General features: G+C 41.8%; 1 protein-coding gene across 9 annotated transcripts in view; it reads left to right on the plus strand.

Moving 5' to 3' along the window:
• Nucleotides 1–14040, plus strand: part of MACROD2 (mono-ADP ribosylhydrolase 2) — a 2051375-nt gene that overhangs the window by 1863452 nt on the left and 173883 nt on the right. For all 9 annotated transcript variants that reach the window (XM_085004514.1, XM_021077531.2, XM_021077533.2 and 6 more), the window contains 2 exons: nucleotides 2827–2871; nucleotides 10680–10763. In XM_085004514.1, coding sequence (XP_084860640.1) covers nucleotides 2827–2871; nucleotides 10680–10763 — 129 coding nt within the window. The remainder of the gene's footprint in view (nucleotides 1–2826; nucleotides 2872–10679; nucleotides 10764–14040) is intronic.

Genomic DNA, 14040 nt, shown 5'->3' on the forward strand with positions numbered 1-14040 from the left:
ATGGGATGAGACCCACCCACATTAGGGAGGGAAATCTGCTTCGCTCTGAGAGCCCTTTCCACTCACCTCGACTGGAAGCCTCTCTCCCTCCTCTGGCACATTTTGTAATGGCACCAGCTACTTTCTATGTTCAAATTTCTCTGTATGTCTCTGTTAATAAGTTTCCAGGCAAGTTTCTGCTTAAATGTCTGATTCATCTTTGTATTTCCTATTTCCCCAAACACAAAGCTTTGTACACAGTAGGCTACCAAGTGTTGTTAGAAAGACAAATGGATATGTGGGATACAGTCAAAGAGATTTTGACATTGCCTTTATATTCCCCTAGAAATTATAGAGACTTTTTTTCAATCCCACTCTGAGATTCCAGAGAGTCTGTTGTCATAGAGGTGGTTCTAGATATTTCAGATGGTTCTGGAAAATAAAATTCTGTTTAAATATATTAAGTTCAGGAAAGAATCTGTGAAGTGTTTACTTTGTAGCTTTTTGAAAATCATTTGGTTAGAAAATCACATTTCCAAGAAATAGGTATTCATCCTCCCAAAATTGTATTCATAGAAAGAATGAAAAATTATATAGAAAGTCACTAATGTTTCCAACAATCTGAATGGAAAAAAATGTCCTTTTTAAAAATTTAACTGTGGCCATCAAGAATTACCTTTCTAACATCTCAAATGCATTTTCCATTCCTGCTAATACATCTCTAATCTTCATTAATGATGACCACTTCTATTAGAAGAGTGTCTTATTGAATACATTTGGCTAGGAATTTGCAAATCTATCCTGAACCCTCGTTGTTTATAAATGGTCTTCTAGGTACATGCAGTCCTAACAGGAGATAACAAAAAGTATAAACAGAAAAATTTTCCAATTTGACGAATAAAAAATCAGAGAGGAGTTCCTGTCATGGTTCAATGGAAATGAATCTGACTAGCATCCATGAGGATGCAAGTTCGATCCCTGGCCTTGCTCAGTGGGTTAAGGATCTGTCATTGCCATGATCTGTGGTATGGGTAGCAGACACAGCTCGGATCTGGCATTGCTGTGGCTGTGGTATAGGCCACCAGCTACAGCTCCAATTCTACCCCTAGCCTAGGAGCTTCCATGCTGTGGTTACAGCCCTAAAAAAGACAAAAATAAAGAAAGAAAAGAAAAAATCTGAGAAAAGTAACAAAACAAAACAAAAAAAACCCTCAGAAATTTAATAAGCAGAAATGTCTTTATTGATTCTAGTGTAAAATCAATTGCATTTGGTGCTAGGGAACACAAAAGAAACCAGGACATGTTCTTCATCTTTATAGAATTTATGATCTAGAGATGGGCCTATGGAAGACAGATAACCTTATCTTGTTAAATTAACAAGTAACATTTTATGGTAATGATAGCTAATATTTGGCATTTAATGATATTTCAGTAGTATTTTATATAGGACTATCTCATTTAATCTTTACAACAACAATACGTAGAAGACACCATTATTATCCAGTTTTACAGCTGGTGAACCTGAAATTCAGGACTACTAGATAATTTCTCCAAGATCATATACATACCTAGTGAATGTGTGGGTGAAGGGGCCAGTGTGCAGATCTAAGCCTAAAGTTCTTAAGGTTGATACTCAGAAGGCAGTTAAAATAAGGGACCAAAGAGAATGCTGTTCATTCAAACTGGGGTAGAACAAATGTTATTGTGCCTTAGCTTGTCCTGGAAGGATGAGTGTGAGTAGAGAGGGAGAAGAGCATTGCTTCCAGGAGTGAGACAGGTAGAGGAAGCTTAAGAAAACCTTAGAAAATAGGGAAGAGTCAAATTGTTATCATGCGGGTAGGTGACAGCATGAGTATAACCAGGTAGGTAGGGGTGGTGAAACAGAAAAGTGATTGGAACTAGATATTGTTGGCCTTGAGTGTTAACTGAAGGAATATAGACTTTTCTCATTAGAGAAGTGTCACTGAATGGTTGTGAACCAGATCAAAGCTATCTTTTAAGACTGATTTGGCAGCTATGTGTAAAAGCAGCTGGTGTCAAAAGTGGAAGAAGGGAAGGGCAGTCGGGAAACCAGAGAACAGGGAAGGCAAATAGGACTGAGAGTTGGAATTTGAGTTATGATAATGTGAGTAGAAAGGAGGAAACATGGAAATAGTACAGGTTTTGGCACTGCCTGGATGTGAGAAACACAGAGAAGGGCTGATAACAGGTAATAGTTCAGAAAAGTGAATATATCATTCAGCAAGGCAGAGAAAATGCACATCCATGTACAGTTGAAGAGGTTTGCACTGGGAGAAGAGGTGAGGGAGTTACATGGGAATGGTGCAGCTGGTGGGGGCACTCAAAGGTACACTGTTAAAGGTGTGGATTTGCGTGTATAGCAAAAGAGCACTTTTCCCAGGGCAGGGCAGGGATTGGTCATCGCATCAGCCTACAGCCAAACGTCTATGCCTTCGTTTCTCAGACACTCGAGGTTAGCATATACACCTTCAATGAATACAGAAAAATGTGGCATTTAAAATCTGTGACTTTTAATTTTTTAGGAACTGAAATGACCAAAGTAACCATATATAATATTTTATGTGTGAAATAAATTATTGCATATATAGTTTGTTATAAATATGTAATAAATTCTTAATGGAAACATAAACTTTAGGTGTTAAATTGTGCTCTAACATACACACTTTCTTCCTAATTTTGCGTGATAACATTAGGTGATAGAAACTCGTGTTTCTACTTTCTACTGAGATTTTCCTTTTCTTCAAATTTTTTTTTATTAGTCAAATTCGAGATTTCTGGTGTTTCTGGTTTTCATATGAGCTTTTCTTTGTCTTATTTTTTTAATAGATGATAATAAAGAAGAAGAAGACATTGACATGAAAGAAGATTCAGGTATTAAATTTATGCTTTTATTCTTAGAGGATAAGCAAGGATCATTTTGTTGTTTACATACACCTCACATTTTTCAAAGAAAGACAAAATAAGGTAATATAATAGAAATGCACACTCAAGGTCATAAAATAAGGAGCAGTCATGCTAACTGAAAATGAACACAGTTACAGTATTTAATCATTAAACTTGACTTTGAGATTCCTGACAGCTAAGGTAAAAATGGACATAATGTCATAGTTAATAAAAATGTGTAACAAATCACCCCCAAAACTTGGTGGTTAAAACACCCGCTTACACACTGAAATATTCTGTGGGTCAAGAATTCAGACTGAACACAGCAGGGCTGATTTGATAACACTGCTCCACAAAATCTGAGGCCTCTGCAGGAAGACTCAGCAGCTGGGGTTAGAATCATCTGAAGATTTGTTTACTCATATGTCTGGCTGGTGATTGACAGGGCTTTAGCTGGGGCAGTTTTCTGAAGCACCTGTCTATGGCCCCCTTCTGTGACCTGGACTTCCTCCTAGTGGCCAGGTTCCAAAGTAGTTCCTCTAGAGTGAGCCCTCTGGACCCGTACAGGTTTTAAGTGCATCCTCAGGAATCCCATAGACTTAACTTTCACCAAACTCTTTTCCTTGAAATGGTTATTCACAAACCCACCCAAGCTCAGAGGAGAAGAGAATAAACTTTACTGATGGGAGGTTCTGTACAGCATGTAGGGCCTGAAAAATGGCTGAGGCCGTCTTTTGGAAAATGCATTTTGTACCTATGATATATTGCTCTCATTATCAGAAAGTAAGATGCCCACGTACTCCTCAGGAAGGACCAGTGTTTGATGAGGGAAATCTAGTGGTTAAAAGCATTGGCTCTGGCTGAAGGTCAGTATGAGCTTGATAATGAATGCATGAATCAATAGGCCTGGATTCGATCCCAGCTCTTCCACTTACTGACCTTGGTTAGAGTTTTCTTTATAAGCCTCAGTTTACATTTTCAGGGGGCAATAACTCTTACCATACAGTCTTGTTTGGGGGACTAAATAAGATATCGCACCTGAAATGTTGCTTGGATCATAGTTAAACACAGAGGATGATCGCCTTTTTTTACTCTATATACCTCAAAGGTACTAGAAGGAATGGAGCGTAAGTCTATGGGTTGAGAGCTCCATATTCCTCATTTTGACAACCACACTGCTCCAAACATGAAATGAGGCCAGTTTGCAAAACTGAAATAGATATCTTAGAGGTCCTCATGTTGTGTAACCCCTTATTTGCCGCCAGAACTCCCCCCAAATCACTGCTGACCTGGATCTAAACTGCTCCATGAACAGGGAGCCCTTTAAATTGTGAAGTAGATGGTTTGGTCTCATTGGGCAAGATTTGCTTGAGATCATCCTTTTCCTTGTGAAGTTAAATCTCTCTCCTTGGGAGTTCCCATTGTGGGTTAAGGATCCACCGATGTCTCTGTAAAAATGTGGGTTTGATCCCTGGCCTCACTCAGTGGGTTAAGAATCCAGCATTGCCACAAGCTGTGGTGTAGCCCAAACCTGCATCTCCTATTCTACTCCTAGCCTGAGAACTTCTATATGGTGCAGGGCTATAAAAAGAAAAAGAGAAAGAACCTCTCTCCCTTATCTGACCGCCCCCCCGCATCGTCATGCAGCAATAACACCCATTCCAACTGCTTTCTAAGGGAAGCGCTTGGGACTCTCAGCAGAGTGCTTTTCTCTGTTCATGAAAGAAAACTCAAAGTACCAGGGAGTTAATTTCTCTGGAGCAGTACTCAACCAATACTGGACAGGAGTTGGTTAATCAGCACCCCTGCAGGACACATCTGAGGCATCTTCTAGACCAGTGCTGCCCGGTTGAAATAATGGCAGCCTCGAATATGAGCCTGATGTGTAATTTCAGAGTTTCTAATAGCCATATTGGAAAAGGTAAAAAGAAACAAGTGAAATTAACTTTATAGTTCATATAATATCTCAAAGACATTATCATTTCAATGTAGAATTAATATAAAAATTATATTAGAAATTTTCCATTCTTTTTTTTTCCATATGAAGTTTTGGAAATTTGTGTCTATTTCATACTCACGTTTTAAGTCAGACTATTCACATTGCAAGTATCCTTGGCAATAGGTGGTTTTGTTTTGGGTTTTTTGGGGCCGTGCCCACAGCAGGTGGAAGTTCCCGGGCCAGGGATTGAACCCAAGCCACAGCAGTGCCCCAGTCTACTGCAGTGACAACACTGGATCCTTAAACTGCTGAGCCACAGGGAAACTCCCAATATGTGATTTTGGACAGCAGGATTCTATACCATCGCCAACAGGCTTCCAGAAGAATTGGGCCCTCATTGTCCACAGCAGAACTTTCTCATTAACACCCTAAGTGGTTGCCCTCCCTTTCCAGTCTAATTTCCCTCCTCCCCTCTGGTGCTTCCTGGGGTAGCTTATTAAATTAAGTCCTTGCACTCAAACTTTGTCTCTGAGTCTTCTGAGAAAATTCAACAGAAGACAAGGACTCTCCCAGCCTTTTTGTAAAACATAAAGCCCAAGGCAAAATTTCAATTAAAATATCAATCCCTATACCCAGGTAGGGCATTTTATTATTTAAAAGAACCATGTGTTGAAAAAATACTTTAAGTGATTCCCCGCCTTAGATTAAATTCCATGAATTTAATATGAATGCTTACAGTCTGTGTGCATCCTATTCATTTTAAGTATCCTTGAGATATCCTTCAGCCACGGGGAGCACTGCCCTTTCAGCCAGACAGTGTAAGGATCTTATCTTGCTAAGGATCATTTACCCAAAATGACATAAGTATACATTTCTAGGCAAAGGGAGTTGTCTTCTTAATGAGAGGCACTGAGCGATTTCAAGGAAATAGCTCTCAATGCTAAGGCAGAGCCCACAAGGTGGGAGTCAGCATTTGAGGTTTGGGAATCTTAATGGGATCATCATTTCTGATTTGAGTCCCACCAAGTGTCCTGGGGGTTTTGCCTCCAGCAGCTGGATCAGCTGTTCCTGTCATATACAATGGCCCAAGGATGCCAGGTCACTCAGGCAGAATGGGCTTGGGAAGCTGCTCTCTGTTTCCTAGTATCTGAGTGCTGAAAGCATGGGGGATTCTGTACAGTATAGGTCCATGGAGGGCCAGCTGGCCTTGCCAAATATTAGCGAGCAGGCTGGCTTCTGTTCAGTCTCATGCTCCCGTATGCTGATCTCAGAAGAGTCTGATCTAGACTCCTAAGACCATTAACCGCTAGACTTCCCTCTGCCCTGCATCACCTCTTCTTGTCATATGAGTAGAAATGCTGGAAGAATTTTTAAAAGTACAACTGACACTAGCAAAGGGCTGCTTGGCTGAATCAACCAACCAAAAAATTCTCATGAAAGAAGGTGAATACTAACTTGAATACCAAAAACCTGGGGAATATACTCTCTGGGTGGGGGGAACCCCAGTTTGAAGAGTTTGTAGATTGCCTTGGTATAATTACATGTATCATTGTTCAAGCTACCAAGTATGAGGTCAATGCATGGGGAAGTTGAGGAGAGATAGGTATAGTCAGCTATACCAGATTTTAATCGAGAACCTCTCTTGTGCCAGTCACTCAACATAGCTGGCCTGGCTTTAGGTGGGCAACGACTCTAAGAGGCAGGGGCTATTACTGACCAAGGCTGAAGAGGGATTAGTCCCTTGCTTATATAGTGGAGACAGAATCCAGGTGTCTAGTTCTCACCCCCAAAGCTCATATTCTTAACTGTGGTGCTCCTGTCTCCAGACCGATGGTATGGAGAGGCAGTTGGTGTCAGATAGAGTCATCCTAAGGAGAAGCACTGCCCCCGTGGTAGAAACCAAGTGACTTAAATGCCCAGGATCCTTTTAAGTCCTATAATTATTTTCTTCAATCCTAGCATAGTAAATGTTTCCCCATGTTCTTCCACTTCCAAGACCATGCATTCTTGAAATGGACCCTAATGTGTGCCCCAGGGACAGAAAACCAGCCACCACCCATGGCATGTTAGCCACTTGAGAGCCAGCACACAGTGGAGTTCCTTGGGGGACAAAGCCATGCTCATAGCAAACCTCCAGTGTTCCATCTTCTGCCAGAAACAGAGACATCAGAGACACTATGAATCTACGTCAAGAGAAGCATGGGGTGCTTTTGAGGAATGTCCCATTAGCTGTGTCATAGACAAATGCTCATAATTATCATGTGTTCATGACCCTCCCCCTCCAGGGGTACATCCCAGTTTCAGAAATGAAATACTAGTAGTTTTGGGGTACATGAATAGTTCAAAATGTGAACAAATAGATGCCATTTTATTTTATTTCTACAGATGCACCTGTGGCATATGGAAGTTCCTGGGCTAGGGGTCAGATCAGAGCTGCATCTGTCAGCCAACACTACAACCACAGCAACACCAGGTCTAAGTCTCATCTGGGAGCTATGCTGCACTTTGCAGCAACACCAGATCCTTAACCCACTGAGCGAGGCCAGGGATCAGACCCGCATCCTCATGAACATGATATTGGGTTCTTAACCCACTGAGCCACAACAGGAACTCCAGGTGTCGTTTTAAATCTCACCCTTTCCCCAAGAATTCCTATTTAGGTGGGAAATCAAGAATTAAGACTTGAATTAACTCTCAAGAGCTCACTTTCAAGGAAAGTTGGTTTGGAGCTGGACTCCCAGCCAGGGAGACTCCCCTCTTGCTTCCAGATGATGCCTTTCAGGGCCTGGAAGGGTTCACGTCTTCTCCCAAAGATAATGCAAGTGTGACTCTGCTCATTTTATGAATCCCCTTGAGCCCAGCATCTATGCTCAGTGAGCTGTTCCAAGTATCTCATTTCTGCTTTCGCTGAACCCACTCTGAAGGGTCAACATCCATCTCACACCTAGTGACAGAAATTTGGGGGACTTGCTAATGTAGTTGTTGGCAACATTTTTCACCCTGGTCTTGTTAATGACCTTGGATATGACTGACTTGCCACCACAGAAAACCTAACCTAGTGCCCAAAACCTTTTGCAGTCCATAATGCCAGTATTTTTAATAGCACATCTATCAAATGCACTTGTTTCATTCTGCTCTTTTTGTAATAAATGGGAAAAGAAAAAATGAGTCGCTGTAATTCTGAAGTGTGGTTATAGAAATCCTGGCACAGGTAACAGCTGTTAAGAGAGTGAGACTTGGCACAAGCCTCATTATAGTTTGGCCTTAAAGAATAGCCCGAGTGAAGGGGATGTAAAACAGAATTTTAGATGAAATTCTAAAGGCTCCACTATACTTCAGTGACATAAGAGAAATCAGGAAAGACAAATGCCCTTTTCTCATGGAACTTACATTCTCAGGGTAGGGGGAGGTCGAGGAGGGAAACATAAAGAAATAACCAAGGGGACAAGAGAATTTCAGATACCTCAGGTGATGTGTTTGAGAGAGACTGTCCTTGCAAGGACCCTTCAGATAAAATAGGGAAGGCCTTTCTGGGGTGCTGAATTTGATTTGGGATTAAAAGATGGTAAGGAGGTAGGCATATGAATATGTGTGTCAGGGAAAAGGAAGAGTAGCAGGTGGAAAGGTCCTGAGGCAGGAGCCAGCCTAGAAACAATTGAAGAGAGCCAGTGTATCGGAAGCCAAAGAGCAAGTGGAAGGAGATCCCCTTGTGGCTCATTGGTAATGAACACAACTAGTATCTATGAAGATGTGGGTTCAATCCCAGGCCTTACTCAGTGGGTTAAGGATCCAGTGTTTCTGTGAGCTGTGGTGTATGTCACAGACAGGGCTTAGATCTGGTATTGCTGTAGCTGTGGTGTAGGCTGGCAGCTGTAGCTCCTATTTGGCCCCTAGACTGGGAACCTCCATATGCTGCATGTGCGGCCCTAAAAAAACACCAAAAAAAAAAAAAAAAAGGAAAGAAAAAAGAAAAAAAAAGTTATCAAAGAAAGAGCAAGTGGGAGCTGAGGCTAGTGTGGTAGGTGGAGCTCAGGTGATATGTTGTCCTAGGCCATAGAATTGGATTTGGATCTTACGCTAAGAGCAGTTGTTTTTAAATAGGACCCCACATGATCTGGCTTATGTTCAAAAGACAACTCTGGCTGCTACATGGAGGATAGATTGTAGGGAGGTTAGAAAGCTAGAAGTTAGGATTGAGAAGGTTGTCGTAGTAATCCAGGTAAGAGATGCTGCTGGCTTGCACTAGGTTATGATTGCAAAGAATAAGCATGATAGATGAATATGGGATATATTTAATACAAGCTAATAGAACTTATTATCATAGAATTATTTTACTGGAAAAGTAATGAAAGAGAAATATTATTCCTGGGTTGATAAGTCATACCATCCCCTGAGGTATGGAATACTATAGAGAGAATAGGTTTGCAGACATCAAGAGCATTGTTTTGGCTGTATTGTTGGAACTGCCTAATGGGATTATTTACATAAGTTTGAAATGTCTGATGAGAGCTGAGTAAAGGGGAACCACTAGGGCTTGGAGGAGTGGTACACAGTTAAATCCCAGGCTTAAAGGATTAGCGGTAGTAACAGGACCTAGGAGAATAGACGGGCTGTGAGGAGAAGGCCAACCGATAGAAGCAGTGACCTGAGATGGAGGGAGACAATCAGCCCTTGAGAACTACTGGTAGCCTAGGAAATAAATGCCCTGGGATCCCCATTGGCTGAATCTAATAGGAACCCAGAGAGGGAGGGTGGGTAGGGGTTCATTGGTACAGTCCAAAGAGACCAGTCTCCCAGAACACAGGGGGGATGGGGATGAAGAATGGAAAGTTCTGGAGGGGCAAACAGAAGACAGCCATCCAAAAGCAAGACAAGATGCCACATGGGCAATTGAAGTCACAAGTGCTGAAATGTAGAGAGACTAGAACTGGAGATATAAATCAATGCCGAACAAAGTATCTGATAGCCAAATGGGATGAATTCAGAGATAGTTTTCCTAAAACTGTCTTCAGAATTTGAATTATTAGCCTCCTTGGATAGACAGGAGTAGGGGGGAGCATTGAGAAAAGTGGGAAGTGGGATCATTTAGTTGGGGGCATATAGATGTTGTTTAGAATCTGGATCACTGAAGAAATCTGTTAAATGGGATAATTTCAAGCCTCACCCCCATTCTCCTGAAAAGAGATAACTTTGCAGCTCATCTAGCCCTAGTTTGAGGGCTAAGATGAAATTATACAATGACAATTGTCAATTAATCCATAAAGTTTTAAATCAAACTCTTCTAGAGAAAAAAAAATAATAATGGTAATTTAGGAAGTTCCCATCATGGCTCAGCAGATTAGGGACCCAACATAGTCTCCATGAGGTTGCGGGTTCAATTCCTGGCCAGGCCTAGTGGGTTAAGGATCCAACATTGCTGCAAGCTGTGGTGTAGGTCACAGACATGGCTCAGATCCAGTGTTGCTGTGGCATAGCCCTCAGCTGTAGCTCTGATTTGACCCCTAGCCTAGGAACTTCCATATGCCATAGGCACAGCCATAAAAAGAAAAGAAGAATTATTTGGGATTGCTTGATGGAGAACTTTTTAAATTTTGAAAAAGCACTGAAGATTTCACATTTGTGTGACTCATTAATGCTGGCAACAACAAAAAAATGTTTATGCTTAAGTTCTGAATGTGAGACTATGTTCATTGGAGAAGCATCAGTCCTTGCAAAAATTTATCTCAGCCATAATGACAGATGAAGCCGCAGTTAAGCATCACTGTATGTATTGGTCTACTGAGAAACCATCAGCATAATTTTGAACCCCTACTGTTAAATATTTAAATAAGAATATGTTAAATCTTTGTACTTCCAGAGGGATTAGAGCCAAAAGACCACTCTCCACCCCACAAGAAGAGCAAAGCAAAGAAGCCAGAAGGCTCCAAAGACTCTAGTGAGGGTAAGTCCAGTTCCTACTTTCTTTAGAAAGTGGCTGTGAAAAGAAACTTCTGTTTAATTTTTAAAGTATGTGTTTGCTCTCATGTTCAGATATTTCTCAGGGTTCAAGCATCACCTGGCACTGCTTTATTCTTTCTTAAAATGTTTACTCTCTTCTGAATGTGAGAATGAAATATCAGATCCAGGTTTAGTTTGTTAAGGTAAAAACCAAATGTAAAAAAATCATTTTCTGAGTGTGATGTATTTTCCATTCCTGCAAATGAAAAGTTGAAGCTGCAGGTAGTGCTTACCAAGCTGGGTGCCCTGAAATCGCATAGTGAAAGTCCAGCTCTATATGTGATGTGTTGCCTGATAGCTGTTGTTTCATTGGGATCATTTGTTCTTCTCATTGAACACATTCTGAGTCCAGAATTGAACCTCAGGAATGGGTTCCCTTTTTCAGAAGCCAATGTATCTTTGCATTGATGCATTGAATGAGCATGCCCAACTGGGCTCAGTTTTATGGAGAAATGACATGTTCCTCTCTGACTTACAATACTAGTACACCTGCAAGATAAGCAGATTTTTCATTCGAAATGGTATTTTTAGGTATTTTGAAAAGTGAGCCTCTAACTTAAGAGCATGTTCTAATATTGGAACATCTGTATACCTTCTACTGTCTTGCTCGGAGCCCCGCATCATCTGCTACAGGATGGAGAGTACAGTGCTGCTGAAGGTGTCAGCTTGGGTCTTTGGGAAAGAAGATGATAAGATGAATTAGAATCATAGGACATTATTTGGTGAAACCTGTGAAGGATGAAGGTAGGGAGCAGTAGGAGGTGAAGGAATGAAGGGAGGGAGGCAGAGGATCTGGGATGAGTCTCAATCTGCTGTGCAGTCTGAAAGAGTTTGGGGAGGCCCAGAGCAAGGACTGGACATTATAAGACTTGTGCTTTGGGTGCAATGGCTGAGCTTCAGGATCCCCTTCCCCTGCTGGCTCACTGGTTCCGAGCAGCTTGGGGAGAAAGTGGCATAACAGAATACTGCCACAAATCCCCAAAGTGTAGCTACTGGATGCTGTCAACCAACCCGAGTCCCAACACAGGGTTCTCTCTCAAAACAGCTCTTGAGCAGCTCCCCTCCATATCTACATGGCATCTGTGTTTCAGGTTCTACATGATAAGTCTTGACACTGTCTTCGCCCTTGCCTGGGTTCAGAATCAGTTGAGAAGGCAAAACTGTAAGGAAATTGAAATCTAAAACATTAGCTTCATTGCTCATGAGGCTGGACCAGAGCATCTGGTTCTGCTGCCCCCAGTTGAGCTCCCTAATGCTGTGTTTCCTTACTAGCCAATACTACTGTCCTTGGTACCCTCCCTAGCAAGTCCCACTGTCCTTGGTACCCTCAGCTGCCTGGGCAGAGGCGGCCCTGGTGATCTTATGTTATTGTGTGGGGAAGGATAAACCAGGACATGTCATCGCTAGGCAGGTGGATCTGAGAGAGACTCAGCATGGGGCTGTTTCTTTTCCCAGGCTTGCCATAGGTAAGGGGATGTGGAGACAGGCATGGCAGTAAATGTCCTCTGCCCTCTGGGTGAAGAGCAAAGAAGGAACATTTCCAACTAACAGTGAATAATAGAAATATATTATGTGTTTGGAGTTCCTGCTGTGGCTCAGTGGGGTAAGAACCTGACATATTGTCCATAAGGAGGCGAATTCAATCCCTGGCCTCGCTCAGTGGGTTAAGTATCTGGTGTTGCCACAAGCTTCAGTGTAGGTCACAGATGCATCTTGGATCTGGTGTTTCTGTGGCTGTGGCATAGGCTGCAGCTCCAGCTCCTCTGATTGGACCTCTAGCCCAGCAACTTCCATATGCCACAGGTGTGGCTATAAAAAGAAAAAAGAAAGAAACAATATGTGCGAAGTGCCTGGCACAGGTCAGCTATTATAAGTACTATCATAGAACGATGACAGAGTGCCCGTTGTTCTAATTCACTGAAATGTGCTTGAATGTTCAGAGTCATTCAAAGAAGAACACTCAGAACTGTGGAGAAGGCCAGCAACTCTGCCTGGCCCAGGGTGGTAAGCTTTGTTAGTATCTGATAGGGACAGTAGCCAGGGTTCCATTTCCTACTAGAATTAGGTCATTTCCTGGACAATCTCTTAAAACCATGATTGAGAAATGAATTAGGGGCAAAACAACAATTGCCTTTTCCCTGGATAAGCTCCACCTCACTGAGGTGTTCCCATCACGTGCATGACCCACGTAAAAGGCTGTTTTCCAGAGCCTGAGTCTGCTGCCATTTCCAAGTATCGCCTGGAGAAGAGAGTTATTTGATCATAAACTGCAGCAGTTCCATCACCTTAAGGAACAAAGGAATTCTTTCGAGTTTTTCCTTCAAAAGTGTGAAAACTTCTTTTCTTCTTCAATAATTTCCTTTGTTTAGGAACATCATTGCATAATCCTAATATGACTAAATAGTATGGCTTCACCTCACCCAAATATGTCATCTCAGAGTCTGCTCTGAGTCACAAAAACACCATTACTGGGCTTGTTACCAGGGGCATTTGGTCTATGGCATTATGGTGACATGGGAATGTTAGTCACTCTACAGAAACATGGGAATCGTGCATTTGTTTCTAAGATGCCTTCAAAGATTTTTTTTTTTTAAGTGAAAATTGCTGGGATAGGAGTGAAAAAGGAGCAGAATCTGGCATGCCAGTGGTAGATGGTTCCATGATGGGATACTCAATACTTACCAGTATTTCTCTTTTGACAAAATAAACTAGCTTCTGAATTCAGGTGTTATGTTGTTGCATACATCTCACTTCCTCTCATAATCCAAAGAGTCCCAACCAGTCTTTCCTGCTGGATATGCAAACGGACTAGTGTCCCACTGGGTAGAAGGGGTATGTGGGATGTGACCCTTCTCTGCAGTCTTCCCACTTTAGAATTATCAATCCTTTGCCAACCAGGCCATCTCTTTAATATATTTTTGCTAGTGAGAGAAGCTTCTGGTATTTTTATTTAGAGAACACTCTGCTTAATTCCCTATCACTTGGCCTCATCTAATTTCTCTCCTACCTTTGGGTTCCCTGCCCTGCTTCCAACCCTTATAGGTACAACTGATGACTCAGTTCACCCTATAATATACATTTTCAGGATCATGGAGGGTGGAGTTGAAACACAAATTCATGTGGATTTTCCAACTTATATAACCATAACAGCTGCATTTTGATCTAGAAGAATGTTGAGAGCATATGGTCAAATTTTCTCATTCTGCAAAAGTGTTTTTAAA

The sequence above is a fragment of the Sus scrofa genome, chromosome 17 (assembly GCF_054392235.1).
Source record: "Sus scrofa isolate SSC_HxYL_T2T_F1_AM1 chromosome 17, Sscrofa_HxYL_maternal_Yorkshire_Landrace_v2.0, whole genome shotgun sequence".
NCBI lineage: Eukaryota > Metazoa > Chordata > Mammalia > Artiodactyla > Suidae > Sus > Sus scrofa.